Here is a 22,610-nt window from a genome sequence, read left to right on the forward strand (position 1 = left end):
CCCAATTATCACTCAATAACTAGCCCTTTGTTCTTCTTGAACTATTTGAAGTTACAACTGCCAAAACATCTTAGGGAGATATTTATGTGAACAAGATTCGAATAGCATGACACAATGGTCAGATATGGGAGATTCCATTCTGAACTCTACAATGAATGTCTCTGCATTTTTGGAGCAGCAGAGGTAGAAGACCTGGCTCACATCCTATTTGATTGTTGCTTGTATAAGGGGGTGAGAGACAGGTACCTTGGTCCATATACCAATCAAATGACCCATTGGGATCCCCTTATAAAAACAACTTACTTTATGTGAGGCCAGAACCTGAAAATAACATTTAACACAGCACAGTAACTAAACAAAATGGTTTGGTTGAGATTTGCATACATGGGACTGATTGGAGTAGATTGTATGGTAATGCTGAAATATAATTTTACATCATTGTATTATATTTTACGTATTTATGTATTAAATTACTGCAACTTATATATTGTATTTTACCCTATTCTTATTTTAAATTGTTTGTATATTTTATTGGTGATATGTGTTTGAACCTTGTGCTTTGATAAGGTCTATAAGCTAATCAATAAAGGTAATAATAATAATAACAACAACAACATCAACCATATTTTTATTATTATATACAAAAATGTAAAATCACAGCTGTCTGTTCTTTAGTTGACTTTCATATGTATTGAATTCATCTAGGATGTCATAATGCAAGCAATGAGATTTTCTGTAATTGATAGATGGAAAAGTTGCAAATGCAGATATTTTGAAAGTGTCATCCAAGATTTTTCCGCAGTGTGACTAGTGCTGATAACCACTGTGACCCCTACTGCTACATTTTTTCAAGTTTGATTTTCAGATCTTGATGCCTTATGATCGTTCTCCAATTTTATATTCTATTATCTTCTGGTATTGCCACATCAATTATCCACACTTTTTCTTTTTAACCACTGTTAAATTTGGTGTGTTAAGAGCCAAGACTTTATCACCCTTGTGTTAAAAAACAATATTTCCAAGAAATATGGACAGGTCTGCCACCTCGTGGAACAAAATATAAACAACACTTTATTTTCTCTATAAGTTTCAAACACTTTATTTAGAGCAGTTCTGATGTTTGCAGACCGTATTTTACATCTTTCCAAAGCGATTGTGTGGGTACCCTTTTGGATCAAGGCATCTAATTATTAACACCAATAGAGATATCACAGATCAGTAACCAAAGTTGTTAAATGTAGAAGCTCATGGATTTGAATCCTGATTTGTTTAGATATCTGGTTATATCATCAGGTAGTTACTGTGATTCAAGAAATAATATTTTGGGGTCACTTTTTAATAATAATTGCAGCAGGTTATGGGAATTTTCATAAAATTGCTATTTTTGAGGGGGTCTGGCAATGCATTACAATTGCTTTACTCATTAGAAAACTGATGAGGTTCCTCCTTACTCTCTTCCAGACAATACCTGTCTTTCTCCTTCCCACTCCTTCCCTCTCCCCACTGGTAGATGATAATGCTTTCTACCAAAAGTTGTCTTTGTCCCAAACTACTGATCCATAAAAGTGTCATTTTTAAAATGAAATATTGGAAAGTCAGTAGAAGATATTTGTTGTTATGTTGTTGTGGCTTTGTCATGTTAGTTGGACAGCAACAATATATTAAGTTCTATGCAAAAGACATATTAACTGCGTGGAACCAACAACTTTACCTACAAGGGCAGGCAGAAGGGAGAAAAGAGTCATTTTCCATAATTTCCTGGCAGCATTGTTTATCAAAAACTCCTTAATTAATATCATCAGTGATTTAGTGAGTACTCATCTCAAATGATCTAAGCCCCAGAGCTCACTGTAACAGAATTGCTAAAGAGGCATTAAGAGTTGTTAACTAAATTTTGCAAAGCTTCTTCTCCTGTAACATTGTGCTGCTAATTAGAGCATACAAAACCTTTGCCAGACCAATTCTCAAAAACAGCTCGTCTGCCTGGAATCCACACTGTTTATCGAACTTTAATACATTGAGCGGATCCAGATGTACTTCACAAGAAAAGTACTCCACTCCTCTACTCACAACAGAATCCATTATGCCATCAGGCTCGAAATTTTGAGCTTGGACAACCTGGAACTAAGCTTCCTGCGGTCCGACTTAAGCATAGTACACAAAATTGTCTGCTACAATGTCCTACATGTCAATGACTACTTCAGCTTTAACCTCAAACAATCAATACAAATTCAAGGTAAACCACTCCAAACTCGATTACAGAAAATACGACTTCAGCAACGGAGTGGTCAATGCCTGGAATGCTTTACCCTATTTCATTGTTACATCCTCTAACCCTCACAGCTTCAACCCTAAGCTGTCAACCCTGGACTTCACCCCATTCCTAAGAGGTACATAAAGGGGGCAAACATAAGCGCCCCACCGTGCCTATCGCCCCTGTCCTACTGTCCCCATCCATTTGTACTCATTTCCCTTGTTCATGTCCATGTTCATACTTATACTCAGGGACGTGCAGTCAGGGGAGGCAGGGGAGGCAGAGCCTCACCACTGTCATCATGAAAAGAAAAGAAAATGTAAAAGGAAAAAGGCAAGAGCTGAGGTCAGGCTGAGCTAGTTGCTGCCAGAGTCACCATGGATGGCTCTGCTTAGTGCTTAACTGTTTAAAAAAGCCTTTAAAAAAGTTCCCTCTACAGGAGGTGGCAGGAGAACGACATGCCTCATCTAGTCTGACTTTTTATGATCACTCGAGCAGAGTTAAGCAAGGGTTAAAAGCCAAAAAATTCCTGACATAGATGAGGCACGTCATTCTCCTGCCTCCTCCTGTAAAGGGTGCTTTTTAGAGGCTTTTTTAAACAGTTAAACAGAGTCATCCAAGGTGACTCTGGCAGCAACTAGCCCAGCCTGACCTCAGCTCTTGCCTTTTTCCTTTTACATTTTTTTTTCTTTTCATGATGACAGGCAAGAGCAGAGTTGAAATCCTCTCTGAAACAGCTGGAAAAGGTACATGTGGATCGGAGGGAAGGGGGGGGAATTCAAACTTCATCCTCCTGGTGCAACATTGTGCGTGTGTGTGTTTGAGAGAAGGGGGAGGGAGGGAAAGAAGGAGGAAGGAGGGGAAGGGAGAAGAAAAAGAAAAAGAAAGAAGGAAACTTATTTAGCAAAGGAGCAAATGCTGTTGCTTTAAATGGAAATTGAGCATGCCTGGCTGTGGAATTCTGGGAGTTGAAGTCCACAAGTCTAAAAAAATTGCTGCCTCACCAACCATAAACCTCACTGCACGTCACTGCTTATACTTGCTATCCTGTACATGTTTGACAAACCAATAAATAAATAAATAAATAAATTCACCAGCTGTCTGTCAAAATCAGATTTTCATTCCCAGTTGCAGGATTTGTATCCCCGTCCCTCCCTCTGGGACACATATTTCTGTTTCTTTTGTAGAGGCAGGATGTACCACTGTATCTTCTCCAGAACTCATCTGTAGGGCAATAACTTAAAAGCACTATTCTCATTAGAACTTGCATTCTAATTTGCTAATCACTAACAGATGGAATCTGCCATAAAGAAATGGCTGACAAATGTCCGTTTCAACAGGCACACACATTCCTTTTGCTTTCTGTTTTTTCACAGAATAATGGCTGATCTGCCTTTCACAAAAGAAGGGACAGCTAGATGCCTGGGAACTCTTCAAATCTCTGCTACTTCTGCCCCGTGTTTTGAGTTTCAACTAAACATTATTTTAATTTTGTTGAACCTTTGACTGCCAAGAGCTTCCTATCTCAAAGTCCTCAAAGAAGAGATTCACTCTCAGCACCTCCGACTCTTAAACACTATTTTAATTTTAAACATTATGTTTAAAATTGTGAAATATATAATAAAATTAATCTATGGTGTGTAATCTTGGGTAAGTAAATAAATCAAGCTAAAATCTGCTTTGCAATTTTACAAACATTTTCTTCCTCTGTAAAAGAGAATTTGATTTGATTGCTTTATTTTTGTTTGTTTGTTTTACCAAGGATGTTCAAGAATTTCATCATTAATTCTCTTGATGGCATTTGGGGCTTGCATCATTGCATAACTGCCTATGTTCTTAGTTGCACACTTTCCTAATAACTCTGAAACTTTTCATGTTCCCCATTTGTAACAGTCTCATTTGAGTAGTTCACATGTGATGCTTCTCTTTTGGAATGAATGGGAACTAAGATTTCTGGAATATCTAGAGAGAAAGAGACTAAAGACAAATTCATAAAATATATTTCCTGGTCACTCATCACTCATATATGTACAATAATAATATATGTTACATGCTCCTTTAGAAGAAAGTTTCAGTCTGTAAAATATCTGATAGCAAAAATGCAAGAATTTATCTGTGGTTGGGTGTTACCAGATGTCCTTCAAGAGAAGGATTTGCCCTTTTTGTCTTCATGTCTTCCATCTGGCAACATAGTCTTAAAATAAAACATTATCCAGCTTGGAGTGTCTTTAAAAAAAATGAACTGCAACAGTAGTCATTCATAGTTCCATGTTAATCATTTTTTAAATTCTCCACTTCTTTCTTTTCATCATCCACTGACAGACTCCACAACTTAGATTTACATTATTTATTTCCTGATTCTAGCAATTGGCTTAAATACAAAACCCTTCAAATGTTTACTGTAACCTGTAGTTCACATGATTTGTCATTTATTTCTATGGTAAAATTTGAATAGTGGACCTTTCTGAATTTTACACTACCACTACCAAATGTTTCTGAAAATAATGATTATATTACAAATCAAAAACCACATTTTCTGATGGTGGAAAAACTAACGTAGGCCTTAGTACAATTCCAACTGCTTTTTGGTGTAATTTTTACTGGAAAGTTAAATAGTTGATGTGTCCCCTTTTTCCTGCAGTTATCCTCCTTCACCTATTCAGTTATAAATATTCAGATATCTGCTAACCCCACTTATCAAACTAAATGATCCGGCACTATTTGATATAACTCATCTTTTTTTTAAAGGAAATTATGCTAACATGTTCAAAAAACCCTAAGTGAACATTGGTGTTTTTTTTTTTTTTTTTGAAAACATGTTTTGTAATGTCTATGGAGATTCAGTTTAACTCTGTCATTATTAAAAGACACAGGCCACTCTTTTGAAGATAACAAAGTCCATATTTTGGACAGAGATGATCGCTGGTTTGGAAGAGGAGTCAAAGAGTCCATCTATGTCAAAATTGAAATAACCCTCTCTCAACAGAGGTGGAGAGATAAAACATCATCTATCTTCAGTCTACAATATAGTCCTTTCAACAGTTCCAAGAAGGCTCCACACCAATTTGCATCACTCAGGTGACCCTGGTGATACAAATAAACCTCCAGGTGACTTTAATAACCCACTAAAATAATGCAAATGACCAGCTGTCTGAAATGAGTATAAATGCGTCCATTCTTCACCATCCAATCAGAGCTGAAGAAGCTTCTTGAATGAGAAGCGAAATGTCTTTAAAGAAAAACCAAAAAGTCCAGTTGCCTCTTGGGGAAAAAAACAAAACACCTTTGGGACATGTTTTGTAATCTCAAGCTTTAAAAGGAAGAATTGGAACCTATTTATTAGGTATGAAAAAGTGTTGCTACCAATAGATCAGTTTTTTTCAACTCTGGCAAATGCAACGACTGCAATTCCCAGAATTTCCCAAGCCATCGTACTGGCTGGGAAATTCTGGGAGTTCTTGTCCACACTTGCCAACTTTAAGATGGCAAGTTTGAACTATGCAATCATAGAATCTAGAAAAAAAACTATTATGCTACTTTGAGAATCTTGGGAGAAAGATGGACTTCGAAAAAAATTCAGATTCATATTTTTATTTTGTTGCTTTAGATCAATTTTCTTCAGTGATGGCCATCAGATTCACTTTTACATCCCACCTAAAGTGGGACACAAGACAGCCACAGGTTTTGGACTTCATATAGCCATTTTGCTAGGATTTCTAACATTTGAAGCCCAACTGATCTGAAAATTAGGTTGAGAAAGTCTAAGCTTCACAAGAATCTTGAGGGATTAAAATGAAATCTGCCAAGAGTTCAAAGCAAGCACAATTGGCTTCTTCAGGATTCTAATTAGAACAAAGTTTTCATTCCTCTTTTTTATCCTTCCCATTGGCACAAAATTGTATATTCAACAAGTTTTGTACTATAATAATCCATTGGAATTTTACTTCAATTGGATATATTTCTGCCACAGTGAATGACTTCATGATTGAAATCAAAGGATGTTGCCATCTGCTACATCATCTTTCTAGCCAATCTTAATCTATTTTTAAAAGGCTATAATTTTGGGGCCAAGGACGTGTTACTGATTCCAAAAAGTTAAATTGAATAGGTTGGATACATCTGCATTATGGTGCCAGAGCCTATCACTTCAGCCACATCAGAGATTCTATCATTTTCATAAAAGTCATTGACATGTCACTCTAAAGCTGCCTTAAGAGTCCATTTAATCGGGACTATTGTGCTCTGTGAGTTTTCAGCTGATGCCTTTTCCAATATATACACAAGCTCCATTCTGGCAACATTAAAACCAATTAGCACCAAGTTGCCACTTCAGAAGTGAATTAAAGTTGACAGCCCAATCAATAAAAATGAGGTAAATATCCAGCTGAGGGGAAAAGGGCCATCTGTTCATCTCTCACTGAGAGGACAAGAAGAAAAGGGGGTTGGATGAGGGAAAGAACTGATGTACAACATGACATGGATAATCTTCTCTTTGTTTCTTGTCAAAATGCCAGCACTCTCACCATACCTGAAAGCCATACCCATTTTTCAATACTTAACTTTCTTTCCCAAGTATGTAGAAATTGGGAAGCAATTGTGAAGCCATAGCCTTTCAGAAGTTTCTGAAATATCATGTTCAGCATCCTTCATCATTTCCCACATTAGTTGAACCTATGGGGCATTGTAGTTCAGCCACAGTTGTATATTATTCTGGATTTAGGGATTATGAAGCCCAGCCATTCTGTAGTAGACAAAGTAAAGCTTCAAGCAAAAATAAGCAGGAGATTTACCATTTTGAGGGAGGTTGAAGCAAAGTGAACCAAACATGATGAAAAATGTGCAGGCCTATTTTACACAAGTGTTGTGGCCATTGGTTCTTTCATTAAAACATTGCTAAGTGTAGTCTAGTTCTTACAAAGTCCGATTTGTGAGATGGCCAGGTATATTAATTTGATAAACACATTAACAAATAAAAAGCAAATGAGTTTGGTTGTTGTTTTTGTTTATTCAATTTACATATGGTAGGTCCCTGTCTTGTAATGACGACCATGGGCAACAAACATTTAAAAACCAACAAAATTAGCACAGAGTAAAGCAGCTGTAAAGTGATTCATCATTGGTGTCCTTGGAAAAGAAAATAAACCTTCAAATTCAGTTATGCATTAAATTGGGGGAGGGGAGGGGTGGAACGGGCTATTTTCTAATGTTCATGGGTCATAATTCAAGTTTTTTGTATAACTTGTGGTTGTGATAAACATGGTGATAAGGGATGTGTTGTGGAAACGGTAGCTCAGTGTCTTAGCCACTGGCTAAGACACTGAGCTTGTCAATCGAAAGGTCAGCAGTTCGAATCCCTAGTGCTGCGTAATGGAGTGAACTCCCATTACGTGTCCCAGCTTCTGCCAGCCTAGCAGTTTGAAAGCACGTAAAAGTGCAAGTTGAAAAATAGAGACCACCTTTGGTGGGAAGGTAACAGCGTTCCTTGCACCTTCAGCCTTTAGTCATGCTGGCCACATGACCATGGAGATGTCTTCGGACAGTCCTGGCTCTTTGAAACAGAGATGAGCACCACCCCTGAGTGGCTCATCACCACTGAGTCAGGAATGGTTATACCACATAAGTGCAAGGGGAACCTTTACCTTTTAGGGGATGTGGGCATGGTTCAGAAAGTTCAAGGAATAATGATTTGGGAGAAAGAAATAGGATATGAAAAAAACGTGTAACATTTTATGAAGCAGCATGTAACCTTGGTGATCTCAAAAATTTAAACAAGGTCAGACCTGGCGCTAGAATGAAAAATGACCAGGAAACAGCATCGCTTAAGCTTGATTGAGATGTTGAAACTACATTCCCAGAGGGCATGAATAAAACCTTTCTCTAGCAAAGGAGCTGGATAAAGGCAGATAGTCACCAGAAGTTCAATTTGTAGAAATCTTTGCCTGAGGCCTCTTTCAGAGCAGGGGCTTAAGAGCCCCAAAGGAAACCTTTTGGATGAGATCTCCATCATTACATTTGTTATCAGTTAAGGAGATAGTGGAATCATTTGAGGGAGGAAACTACTTTGCTGTCTGTATCTTGTCACTGGGAGGAAGAAATACCAGCAGAGACACTGAAGACTTGGGACATTCTCTAGGGTGGGTAGGAGTGGTGGGTTTGGATCAGTATGCCCCAGTATGGGCATACTGGTGGTAGCTGGGAGCAGTGGCCGCCATATTGGGACAGTGGCTTGTTGGGCCCACCCACTTGCCCGTGTTCCTTACTGCTTTTTGAGGGAAATGGGCCAATTGCGCACGTGCACACAGCGTGCGGTGCCTGCATGACCTCTGCCAAGCATCTGAGTGTCGGTGGGTGGGGGTGTGCACATGAGTGCACAGCATGTATGCCCAACAATCATGCCCGGCCCCAATGCAGAGTACCAGTTGTGACAGGATCCAGAAACCACTACTGGTAGGAAAGTGGGTGGATGGCAGAAATACAGTATTGGCATTTGTATCAATACATATCAGAGTCCACAAAACCCCTGTGATCACTTGACAAGAGTTTTCTAGAGCTTGTGCCTGCCGTCTATTGCTTGCTCTTGTGAATATGTGTTAAAGCCATCTGTTTCACTTCAATCTGTTACCCTCCTGTTGGTTCCTCTTTGGTGACAAGCTTATTTTTCAGCAGAGTACAGCCAAATTTTGGGGGCTTTTTAGTGAGAGATTGGTCATAGGCCTATGCTTATGGGCACCAAAGCAGTTGCTACCCTTACCCATGTTGAATTGACTCTTTTTTTTTTAGGGCTTACACTGTAATTCTGATGTGATACTCATTACAAAATAGTGCAATCTTTGGCTTCTAGCCTTGTTTTCTTTCCCATTTCTCTTGGTGTCCTTGTTTCAGAGATCTCTTGCAAAGGATAGAGTAGGAGACGGGGACGTGGCCTTTCATTTTAGTTTTGTGCAACTATCATTCACATCCTATATGTTGAATGGCAAACCAACAAGGCCTGGATGAGGGACTATGTAGAAGGATCATACTAAAAAACAGTCTATTTCCCAGAAAGTGGTTGTGAGGGAAAGGTGGCCCAAGGATGATACATCTCCATCTACCATATTTACTCCCATGAATTACTAACTTTCTTTCAAGCCTATTTTAGGTTGTATGGAAGAATCATATGTGCAGTTTCTTTGGGCATATAAAAATTCAAAAATAATTATTTATATTTGTAATCTGTAGAATTTGCATGCTGTTGATAGGAAAATAGGTTAGGCATGGCTATAGCCTTTTATTATGCACACTATGTCGTAATTTTTGCTACATACTGTTTTTCCTTTAATGAAGTCTGGATCAGTGGCTCACAATATAGTGTGACTGAGTGGTTTTAAATAATTTTCAGTGGGCTTTTAGTGATGAGAACTTTCAAAATAGGTGTCAGAGGAGTGGGGGGGGGGAACAGCAACTTGGGAACAAATAAAAAAAAATACTGAGTTAACTATTATTTTATTACCATGGAAATGGAGAATACTCAGAAGTGTCAATCAGACCATTGCAGACATCCATGTATTATATACAGCCTGAAATCCCAGCCAAAGAAAATAAACAATGTAAAAACACCAAGAATTGTGGTGACATGTTCAACAGCTAGAAACGATTAGGAAATCACCTGAAATTTGAGCTTCCCATAATACAGAAAGTTAATTTTCCACTGTATAATAATATCTTCTGTGGCCAGTATCCTTCCTGGCGTCAGTTATATTGTATGAATAGATCTGAGAAGGAAGATTTTCCATGGGATATTTTAGTAGTATTGTTATAGAGTTAAGAGAAGTCTTGCCACTGAAACATTTTTGAAAATATTCTTCTTCTGGAAGGGTGTCAAGAATTAACACTTACTGTGTTTTCTTATATGTACAGTGGAGAAGGTATTTATGTCCAGCTGTGGCAATCATTAGAATATTTAAAATACCAAAAGGCTTTTAGTTTAAATGAGAGGAATGATAATGAATTTCTGGACCTTAAGACTATTAGTGGCATACAGCACCTACTTACTCCAAGGCAGCAACACAACAAAGCAATTAAGTCACTTGTCCATTTTGTGTTAATATTTATTGTTTGCATCATCTCAGTTATGTACAAATATCCCATTTGAAAATGTAAGTACGTTTACATTTTCACATGTTCCACATTAACTGAATAAAGTTTGGTGACAATATACACACATTTGCAGCTGCATATAAATGTTTTGTTCATTAAAAAAAAATCATAATTAAAAAATGAAAATGCTTACAAATTAACAAAAAGTAAACATTTCCCCAGTCATCATGTTCATAATCTAAGGAAAAGAGAGCAGAAAATTCAAGTAAATTGTGGGTGCAGTCCTGTGTATACTTAGGTGAATATAAACCCTACTGAATGCAACAGGGTTAATTTCTTAGTAAGCACTCAGGATTGCATTGAACATTATGCAAAATAATTTTCTTTTTACTTTGGGCAAGCAAAATTTACAAAACGTTAAAAGGTATTTCTTTTCTTTCCAAAGCTTTCTTTTACAATGTTGTTTACATGATTTAAAATTAATCATTTTACAGCATTACATTTGGGGAAAAATACTCAAAACATATGTCACACTGTGGAGTTTTAAAACTGAAAATGCTGGAAGAACTAGCAAATGTAATCATATTTTAAAACTACCATTTATAAACTGAAGTTACAAACAGAACAGAATTAAGAAAATGCACACTCAGTATTTCCAGGATGGATTAAAGATATAGAATCACTGAAAATGTTATTTTTTACAAGTTAACAATTTACTGCTGTGGCTGATTTAGGCACTGGATTTGTAGAAACAGATTTTAAAAACAACTTAATCTTATACAGATAAGATATTTGCAATCAGAGATTCAATACTACTTTTTGTTTGCTAAATTTAACACAATCCAGGCTGTTTCTGACAATTTAAATAATTGTCTTTCTTTACATTAAAAGAAAACTCTAAGCATTTTGCACATCTTACCTTTCTGGGCTGCACTCCTTACTTGAGACTAAATTCTACTGAACACATTTGACTTGTTTCCAAATGACCATGTTAATATTACCATGTTGAATATAATCAAGTTTGGTGGTTCTATTTGGATTAATATCTTTGAGAGATATAATGTGAGTAAACTGGTTGAATGGTTTATTTATTTTCCTAACAGCTGTTGCTCAAGGATGCTTAGAACGTTCCTCCTTCATGCTGATAACTGCAGATTCACCTCATATGAGGGCACCTTTTTAAATACCTTCAACAGTATTAGGGTAGACAATTTCTGAACCTGTATCAACATTGAAAACATTATGGCTAGATTGTGTGGCAGAATTCCCAGTGAACAGAATGTGAATCAAGATGAAGACTGAGCTAAACCATCCCATACCCAAGATATATATCGCAGAGGAAGGCTTTGCAGGGGTTATACAGTAGGTGCCTAATTTTTACCAATTGTGTTCGCCCCAGAGACCGTAAGTAATGTCTATAGTCTTACCTCCATTACCAGTGATGTTTTTCCCAGATGCTGGACTGAAAAAAGGAATGTCAGAGTAGATTAGAGTGTGATGCAAAGCATACCCCAAACCCAAAAATTTCTGGAGACCAAAATATTCTGCTTCACCTTAGATACAGTATAGTTTGTATACGTCTTCATGGAGAATGGAAAGCCTCCCCCTATACAATAATTACACAAGTCTGGAGAATTTACTTTCACTGATGAGTTAAGAATACTGTTTCATACTTTATCTTATAGTTGAGTAAAGGAGGGCTCACCAGACATGCAAATGTAAAACAGCCCTCTTTGAAGTGTGATAAAAGCATGTGGGAATGACCTTGGGACTTACAAGATGCTGTTACAATGTAACTTACAATGAAGCCCAATTAGTTCATTGGGTGTGCTCCATCTCTGGACAACCTTGCAAGAATGGCATCAAGTTTGCAAGTCTGAAAGTACATTTCTCTGTCTCCTTGCCTTTGCAGCCCATGAAACTAGAGAGGGCTCCTTCTGAGATGTTTGCCACATCCACATTCCTTCTTACAGGCTCAGATGCCTTATATCCAATTGTTGCATGGTTGTGGGTCCCCTCCCCCCCAATCTTCAAGATCATTAACATTACAGATGTTGAGCCTGTTGCAACCTATAAGGCTAAGAGCTTCTGCTTTGGAGATGACCTCACATCGTGTTGTGTGCAGTGCACAACCAAAGTCTTTTACTTATGGCCACAACTGAACTGGAACATCAGTTGCTAAGCAATGCAGCCATTAAACAAGTCGACACTGGACTGGACCAGATTTTACAACTATTTCCACCATAGTTAAGTGAATCGCCAAGGTAGTTAAGTGAATTTAACACGGTTATTAGGTGAACCATACAGTTGTTTAAGTGAATTTGGATTTCTCAATTTTTTGGAAGCTGGATAGGAATGCTGTCAATGTGGGAAGGCTGTCAAGTGACCACAAAACACCACAACTATGGTATAGGTGAGCTGGTTGACGAATGGCCAAATTGTGATCATATAACCACAGGAGTGGTGTGTCTATCTAAATTAGAGGACAGGTCATAACTCACTTTTTCACAGGCCATTGTAATTTCAAACTGTTGTTAAATGAATGAGTATAAGTCAAATATTACTTATAAAAGAATAGGGCTTTAATCACAAAACCACATCTATCATCCTGCAGATTTTGATATGCTACCACAGGTGCTTCACAATTCAGGGACCAGTTTCCGCTGTACTTTTTTTTAAAAAACAAAAATGTGTTTTTAAAAAGCCTGCTGAGTTAGGAAGCCTGGCAAGGGTCTGAAGAGGGAGCTATAGGCAACACATTGCCTGATTTAATTAATCACTACATAATGCTCCAGGCATAATGCACATATTAAGAAGATTTAGCTTATTGACAAAGACCTGAGATGTCAGAACTAATAATATCATGTGTAAGGAGTTTGATAAAGTTGATGAGCTATATTGCTTATTTATCTGTTCATAACTAGAGATATATACAGAGGAGCTTAAACGAACATTGTTTGAAAGGCATTATTTTTTGGGAAATGTTAAATGGCTCTGAATAGCAATAAAATTGGATCCATGTTTTAATACAAACCTCAGGATGGGAGCAGATAAAAGAAATGGAGCAGCTATTACCAGAATGTTTACATTAAAAGTTGCACATTGGAGGAAAAGCTTGTAGTTTGTTATGTACCATGATAGTTCAATTCAAAAGAATGCTGAAAATATCATTTCTATCTCTTAAAATAACTACAGAGGCATTTCAAGTGAGAAAGTTCGATCAACGCATTACATTTTCCATCTTGGATTAGGTATCTGACAATGATGAATCAGAATATATATTTTAAAATAATCTATATTAGCCATTGTCCTGAAAAAAAAAGTTCCCACCCAAAAAAAAAAAAAAAAATCAAACAAACTCAAGGTATCAGATTATCCCAAATAGGAAGAACAGGACTATCAATCCTTCATCCATGAAATACTTTCCATTAGCAGGAGAAAAATAAGTAGTAAATTCATATTCCTTCCATTGAACATATTGGGACACTGTTTAGTTAAGTATTTTCCCAAGATTAGTGCACAACCACTTTTTTCTTTTTTTCTTTTTTATAAAGTTAGCAATATAAAAATCTAGTCATTTACAACCTTCAAAGAAATAAGAAATCAACTTAAAAATCTACTAACTGTAGAAGTTGGTCAGAGTCTGAAAGTAGACACTTACATCACTGCCAGGATTTTGACTAAAAAACAGCTGCTTTTATAAGACTGGTATATAAACAGTAATTGTGTTAGCTGGTTTATCCAGTAACATTTTGGAAACCGATCTTTACTTTTATTAGGAATCAAAAATTTACTGACAAATGTCTGTCTGATGCAGGATTTTCACCATCACCCTTACTGAAAAGAGACAGTTTCTATGGCAATACTCATTAATAAGTGCATATCATGCGGCACTAATATAGTGCAAAAAAAATAATAATTGCCTTATCTGTAGCAAAAAAGTTCCAGGCAACAATTTGAGAGTTAGAGAAAGTAAAAAGTATTACACATAGATATTAAATGTCCAGACAACTTGTATAAAATTTTGAACCTGAAGATTCTTAACTCCTTGATAAATGTGTGTGGTAGTAGTGCATTAGTACCTGGGACTGGTAACAAGACAAAACTTTTGCAAGTCTTTACCCCTTTGAAAAGCTAGTTCAGAAATCTGCCTCATGTCGTCCAAAAATGCCAAAACTTGTTCAATGGTTTGTTATCCTCAATTAAAGTTTACAAGATGCTAAACACTAAGTTGTTGTGTTTTAACCAGTATATCATTTGAGAGATTTTTTTAACCTATGATGCAACTGACTATATATATGTTGGATATAAAGCATTATAGACAACCTGGTATGATCTTCCCATGCTTACTGAGTAAAGTTAGATTAATGCAGCAGATTGTTCTGGTATCAACACTCCCAAATCTCAATATAATATGCAAGTGGTTTTATAGTTTGTATGTTTCAAAGAGCGCTGCATAAAGATGCTCAGCTGATGTGCTTACAACTGAAAATGGCCACTGGAATTTGCTGTACCAATTGGTGGTCACGGACAAAGATTCCTCCTTAGAACATCCATAGCCATCCATCTTATCTTTTTTTTCCTTTGTCTTGTGTAACATCTGTTTGGTAATGTCCACAATGTGCATGCTGTTTTTCAATACTACTGTTTCAAAAGTTTAAAGAATGGGAAGCAATTATTTTACATGTCCGCATCTCCATCATAAGCCAGGGTTAAAGGTTTCAGACGGTTATTCTGTCTCCTCTGTGGTTTCTTTGGCTTTTTACTGCAATAAGCAAAAGTAAACAGTCACCAATCTAACAGATTAAGCTAGCAGACAGATGCGTTTGCTATTCGTTTCATTCAGGATGAGAAGGCAACACAGATTTATAAGCAGTTTCACTTTTAATAATTTGGTTTAAATTGGTCTGGGTCAGATATATAAGCTTTTATCTACAAGATTCTGAAGAAAAGAAACAGCAAAAGAACTGTAATTACAAATGTATTGACGTGTCACAGCCAAATAAATAATTAGGTTACCACCCAGTAGCTCCGGACAATCACCTGATCAAACTATTTAGCAAACTCACCTCTAAGTATACTCCCACCCAAGAAGAAAATTTCAGACAGGATAGTAGGAATGTAAATCAGACTGGGAAGTCAAAAGATAGCAGCCCATTTCCATTGTACTGACAACAAAATGGCTGGGAAAAGTTACCAGGAGGAAAAAGTATAATAAATGATAAAACTCACCAGGCTAGATAGACCATAGATATTACAAAGATGAGCAAAACAAATGCACCGGCAGCTACACCATAAACCCAGGTCTTCAGCTTCCCATCTAAAATAAATGTATGTTAGTCGTTAGTAATCAGATATTAGTGCCGATCAGATATTTTTAGAAAGTACAGTTAGTGTTATCAACAAATGATGCATTTTTGATGTTACACAAAGTTTGCTTGGCTAATAAGTGAGATTATATCTTTTCTTGAAGCATCTCAATAGAAAGATGGTATGAAGAATGAAGAATAAAATCTATATTCAAGCACCAATTTGAGGAATGTGTTTGTCTTGTATCAGATGTAGTATCCATTAATGTGCCTAGAATTCATGTTTTTGGAAACTTGTAAGATCTCTTAATGGTTTGATTCTTTTGTATATTATTGATCAAATTAATATAACTTCAGACAAAGACATTACAAAGGGAATAGTTATGTTTTTGCTTTCCCCCCAAGAATACCAGTAAAAATGTTAAATGTGGTTGTTTTTCTGTGGTCATTAAAACTGTTTGATGACTATGAATTAGTAGATGCTTTATATAATGTTACTTAATTCTCCTCCTTTCTTGGTCACAAAACCTTTATTCAGAGCTAAGACAACCACCTGAAGGCAGGACAAGAAACAATGAAGGAAAACTAATCAAGGAGAGAAGCAACCTACCACAAAGGAGAAACTTCCTGAAAGTTAAAACAATCAGTGGAACGACTTGCCTCTAGAAGTCATGGGTGCTCCAACACTAGAGGTTTTTAAGAAGAGGTTGGACAACCATTTGTCTGAAATAGTTTTGCGCTTCCTACTGGAGCAGGGAGTTGGACTAGAAGACTTCAAAGGCCCCTTCCAACTCTGTTGTTCTCTTCTGTTCTGTTCAAGCTAAACTTATTCCTATGTAATTCCTATATATAGGGTTACATTCTAGGCTGTGATGGCAAACTTATAGCATGCGTGCCAGATGTGGCACACAGAGCAATCTGTCTGGGCATGCCAGCCATTGCCCATTGCTCTTCTGGATCCCAGCATACATGTGCGTGCCAGCTAGCTAGGCTTTGCATGTGCATGCATGCCAGAAACCAGAAGACCAAGTGACTGGCATGCATATGCACACCAGAAGCTCAGCTCCCAGCGTGCTGCTCTTCTGGTTTCCAGAGCTCCTTCGCAGTCATGCACATGCACCTGCTCCCATTTCGGCACTTGGGGCCAAAAACATTCGCCAACAATATGCTAGAGCAACTATTTGTGCAAGAGATAATTTTGTGATGATTAAACCTTGTCTAAGATAATGCCATGGATATTTATTTGATGCAATGGTTTTGTGCAAAATCATTTTTCACACACTGAATGGAAGTATCAATAAACCAAAAAGCTTCTATAGTATAACAAGAGTACAGAAGAGACTGAAAATAATTGGAACTCCTTTGTATACTATTAATAACTGGAATGGCATGAAGTAGTATGCCCAAGAATCACTGATCTCTCTACCTTCTAAAAGTATCATATACTACTATAAATGTCTACATTTTTTTTTACTTCATTCAATTTATATGACCTAATATCACTAACTATCCATGTGAAATTTCACCTGGGGCAAAAGGTTGGAGGAACCAAGTTCTTCCTCGTCCTGGTGTGGTGATAGGTGTCTGGGTGGGGTTTACAGCACGACTAGTTTTCACATCTTCTTTATGATCCACTGTGGGGATAACTACCACCGGGATGAGAGTGCACTGCTCAAGTGTGCCATTAGAAGACATTACTTCTGTATATCCTTCTTCACAAACACACATTCTGGTCTGCAGAGGAACAAACGTTTTACACACTGTAGCAAAAATCATAGCACTTCAAAAGCCACAGAAAATAGCACAACGTAGACGAGCAATCCATGACCCCAGAGAAGCACATGATTGTGAACTTTTTTGGTTAATGTTTCTGGAGTTTCTTCTCCATAAAACAACAATAAGTCAGTGTAGTTCCCAGCCATTTTGAATCAAGAAACAAGAACTGCAATGTAAGCCGTGCATTACAGTATAGTTGTGTATGTGCATGCAATTAAAAGAGATACAATATTGAATAGCCTTCACCCAGTTCTTTAATATAATGGTATTTGTTTTACCCATTGCAGCCTATAAATGTTGTGCATCGTTTTGATCATATTTTTGTGTATACGACTTTTCTACCGGGAAGTAAAAAATGCAGAACTGTATGTTTTGTTATAATGTATGTCAAAACCTGATTCTCATACAAGTAGTAAGCACCTTGGAAATGCCCCAGTCAAGAATGAAGAAGACCTGCTGCTATGAAGGACCAGCAAGGGCTGAATATCTCAGCTGAGCTTGGGGCAGCCAGAGCTGGTCCAAGGTACAGTAGATTGAAGGGTTGTTCATTGCCCCCCCCCCCCAACCTATTGCTCTCAATTTCTATAATCCCAAAAATCTACTGATTGGAAATGACAGGTTGGCTAGCCAAGATGCTACCCCTTTCCCTGCTAGATTTGGGAAATGTAATATCAAGATTGGTAAAACTGCCTTCTAGGACAGATATACAAGGGTGCAGATCAAGCCCAAGAACTTGTATACTGTAATTCAGTTTCCAATAATTCAGCTTTGCTCTCTGCTTACAGCCTTTCCTAACTAAAGTGGATTTTTCATTTTGACTAATAGCTCAACTTGAGTTTAGAGTGTCAGAGAGACTTAAAACAATGTATGTAACCATCTTTCTTCAAGAATGGTGTGGCCAATTTAACTCTCTTTTATTTGCCCGCCCTTCTTCTTGTGAAAGAAGACTAAAGAGACATTTCAACAGTGGTAATGCTCAGAACTCTCACTAAACAATATGAAGCATAAGAATGGAGGTCTGTAAAAGATGCAAAATAATGGCTAAGAGGGTAAAAATATCTTCCACCAGTCTTTAAGGTGGTGCTTGCAACAGGATTTCCAATTAAACATTGTGGGGTTTTCTACTGTTCTAATATGATGCACGAATAATGACCCTGTGGCCCTATGTAAAAAACCTGACCTGTAGTAGCACATACCTCACTACAGTAAGAATGGGACTGGCTGCATGCTGGCTTACATGACCTGTCCACATCTGGTTGGTGCATCATTAAGCAACCTCCTGCAGAACAAAACAAATGGCATTTTGGCACAATCATTTACTAACCGGGAAATACCTGCTTTATCTAGGAAAAAAAAAAACCCAGCAATCCATAATGGAAGAGATGTTCTCAGTTCTTGTGCATGCTATTGAGAAAAAGTATAGCAAAACTACTGAATTTGTTTCACTTAACATCTCTTTGGGAATATTAATACGCTAGATATCATCTTCCTATTTCTAGCTCAAATAAGTAACCATCTTGAGGTGTGAAAATGTGGTGGGAATTAATGGTTTTCTTCTTTGTATTCCTCATGGGAGGAGCCCTAATTATTCACATGATGTGAGCATCATACTAAGTAAAGGTGATAACTTGATACAAGATACAGCTCTCCTTTAAATTTCACATGTCAATACACTGAGCAAATGAACAGGCCTCACCAAAAGAATGAAGTAAGTGATATTTAAGACTATAAATTCACCTCCTTTGCAATTTTACGCTGTTAAATTAATGGCCCAGCTCCCATACCTGTACTCCCAAAAAAGTTCTTAGATGATGGAAATGAAATATTTTGTCCCTCCTGGGCACATCTGTATATCACTAGCAACCCAAAACATATATAACTGTGAGAGGAAAATGCTGCATTTCCAATTGTAATGAGGAAAATAAGTTATCAGTTCCCAAGGCACGAGCTTTCTTTGGGTTTTAGTCTAGATTCTCGGTGGATGGAGGTTATTAATTCAGCATGGTTACTTGGATTTATTAAATCATACATAGGTTTTCACCATTATTCTGAGCTAGAATTCACGTTGCCAGCCTTTGGAGATGCCTAGTTCTCAACTTTTGTCTCTGTAATAACAAAGCCAAGTTATGTACCTTATATTCACTCTGGCAATCTATTGGGCTTCAGCGAGTAAAGAGAGATAATATAAATTGAATAAATAAATGTTGACTGCAGCACCAATTACCGTAAAATAACCATGCCCATCCCGCACAATGGTGAAAAACAATGTAGAAATCTGAACAGCGGTAGATGCAGTTAAGTGCAATTAGGCAACTGTATGTTAACCAAAGGAGTGACACTGATTGCCAAATCAATGTTGCTAGCTGACATGATAAAATGTGTGTACGTTTGGGCATCAGTTGCACATGCCTACAATTGCCTTTCTTAAAATATGTCAGCCATCTGAGGAACTACAGGAAGAAACTGCTTCCTCACCCATTTCATTGTGAATTAAGGTATCTGCAAAAATAAAATGTAGATATCAAAAGGCCACATGAAACAATCATACTGTGATGGAAGTCCAACAAATGAAAACAACTGTGTTCTAAGCAATTACAAATGTAAATATAATCTTGCCATGTATCTTTTAATCAACATTTTGAAATTGTTCAGAGCAATCAAATGAACATGTATAACCATCTCATAGCCAGCCAAATTATGCATGTCTGTTAAAAGTCAGTGAAAATATTTGGCTACTTCTAGAAGACAATTTAGCTGTTTAATACATTAATTATAAACTAATGTACATAGTGTTGGGAAATATTCTAGCATAATTTTATTCTAGCATAATTAAATATTCGACATAATTTTGAGGAATGCAACCCAGTTTCTGCTTAGCTAATGTTTATTTATTCATTTCTCAAATTTATAAGGCTCCTCAGTTATAGACTCCAGCAGTGTACCATGATAAAAATAGATTTAAAAAACCAATATATTATAACAATAACAACAGTGATGTCCAGAAATGGCAACAAAACTCATGCCCAAAGTCCTGGATAAATGCCATATTTTTAAGGACAATATTAACTAAGGGCAGGATAGGATTCATATGAATCTTGGAAGGAATTGCTGTTCCACAGAGTTTCTCTTTGATAGAAAAAACCAACTTCCTGAGTCTCATCCTATAAACACTCTTTTATTTATCTTGAGCATGTCGACTTTGTGTGTCTCAGATAATCAGAGCCAATGCTATTAAGAGTTTTATAGATGTTAATCAACACCTTGAGGTGCACCCAGAACTTAATGGCAAGAAATGCAACTCATAAATTGGAGGTGTTAATTGAGTGTACTGTGATTATGTCCATCATTGGTCCTGCCACATATATTCTGGATAAGTTGAAGCTTCTAAGTAATCTTTAAGAACAATCTTATGAAAATGTATTGCTTATAGATATACACAAAACATATTGTCTATAGATGGGATGACCAAGGCTTGAATGACTGTCTGGACAGCCTCCTGGTCCAGGATCTGATGTAATAGGAATTGGACTTTAATATTCAGGCCTGATATCCAATTTGAGGATTTTCCTAAACTACCAGCCACCTTCTGCTAAAGGAGCAGTTGGCAATTTGGCTATGAAAACCCTCAACCAGGAATCATCTTATCTGCCAGTTGTACACCAGATTGGGCTCATGATTTTTATCCTATCTTCCTGGCTCCGTAAGGAAAGTTCTGAGGATTATTAGATTCTCTCGGTCTAAAAAAAAGTATGGTGACAGAGGCTTCAATAGGAAGGAAATAAAAACTTCCCCATAGTCAGAGAGCACTTCACTTAATGCCAAATGGCCAGATAATAGAATAGGCAGACTATAAATTTCAATGGAGATATTTCACTCAAAATCTAGCACAGTTACATCTTGCTTTTTCAGTGGTTTCATTAGTATGTAGGTACTTATTTCTTGAAACAGTAATATGTAAAACTGCGTATGTTAAGAGTTTATTTTATTTACACTTGGGTAAAGGTCAAAAGGTCAACATGATGGCCATGAGACTTCATTCAAAACCCCAATGTTTTTAACATGAGTCACTGTTAAGGAATAAGTGAATAAAATAGATGGGAAGCTGTTGAATGAATGGTACCGTTATGTATCAAATTGTAGCTAAAGCAAAAGCTATTTGACTATGACTGACTTTCCTATTAACTAGATATTCTCAGTGCTATAGAAATGATAGCTAATTATTATAGGCTTTTATAAGTAGTCATTAACATTTATCAAGAGACCTTAAGAGCTCTGACACACTTCTATTCCTATCAAGAATTTAAAGGCTTTCCATAGAAAAGTTCTTTAATGGCTCCTAAATAACTTCCTACTGCCTCATGGCAGCTATCCATAGATTAAAAGACTATAAGAATTGAGTAATCTCTTAATTAATCATAGACATTTATACTGCTAATTTTTGGAAATTTATACTGACACTGAAATCCATGATGAGTTTCAGGCTATTATGAAAATTGTTTTTGATTAATATTCAAGGCTAAACTTCACATACAGAAATGTCAATTGCTTGCTGATTTTTTATGTAGACTTTGTATGGTTTCTCTTCATAGCAAGTTCTGAAATGTTCATGTTGGAGTTTTTATATTCAAAATTGTAATGAGTCAGATCTAAATAGATGTAATTATTATAAGAGATTCTGCATATGTCTACTCAAAAGCAAATCCATCCAGGTTCAAGTAAGCTGTTCTTGAAAAATAAAGCATAACATTGGAGTTCATTCATTTAGCAGTGCTATCAGCACTTCTAATTCAACTTTGTTGCTTTATCTAAATTAGGAATAAGAATTATGCCCATTCCATATGTTGATAGACTCTAATTTATGCTGGATTATAGCTGTGTTGAGAGGGTGTGATATGAGTTCTCTTTCAATAACATATGAACAGTCATATTCTTTCTATCCCTAATATAAACACTAGAAAATTCCTACAGTATGTCCCCTTCTATAATTTCTAAAAATAATTTAGTTTATTCAATAATGTAAAAAAGAAAGTAAAGTTAATATTACCTGTAACATTTAAACCATCTGATCTCTGGCACCATACAGTCCGAGATGATCCCTTCCATGCACTGGCCATCCAATTGTATTCATAACAATGGCCATCTGAATTGAAAAGATGGAAAGATTATATTCTAGCTTTTGGCTTGGAAAGTTATGC

The 22,610-nt window shown here is 36.7% G+C and overlaps 1 protein-coding gene across 5 annotated transcripts in view; it reads right to left on the reverse strand.

Annotated features, from left to right (window-relative positions):
• Positions 1–10,693: 10,693 nt before the first annotated feature.
• THSD7A (thrombospondin type 1 domain containing 7A) overlaps positions 10,694–22,610 on the reverse strand; it is a 292,617-nt gene continuing 280,700 nt past the window's right edge. For 4 of the 5 annotated variants that reach the window (XM_087712745.1, XM_087712744.1, XM_087712743.1 and 1 more), the window contains exons 26-30: positions 22,460–22,555; positions 18,612–18,694; positions 17,166–17,373; positions 15,563–15,650; positions 10,694–15,095 (exon numbers count right to left, since the gene is read on the reverse strand). In XM_087712745.1, coding sequence (XP_087568871.1) covers positions 15,011–15,095; positions 15,563–15,650; positions 17,166–17,373; positions 18,612–18,694; positions 22,460–22,555 — 560 coding nt within the window. In that variant the 3' untranslated portion in view covers positions 10,694–15,010. Of the gene's footprint in view, positions 15,096–15,562; positions 15,651–17,165; positions 17,374–18,611; positions 18,695–19,761; positions 19,915–22,459; positions 22,556–22,610 lie in introns of those variants that run through there. The other variant, XM_087712747.1, reaches the window with a different exon arrangement.

Source organism: Thamnophis sirtalis, unplaced genomic scaffold (genome assembly GCF_051295495.1).
Source record: "Thamnophis sirtalis isolate CommonGarterSnake01/CBP01778 unplaced genomic scaffold, rThaSir2_p1.2 scaffold_4, whole genome shotgun sequence".
Classification (NCBI taxonomy): domain Eukaryota; kingdom Metazoa; phylum Chordata; class Lepidosauria; order Squamata; family Natricidae; genus Thamnophis; species Thamnophis sirtalis.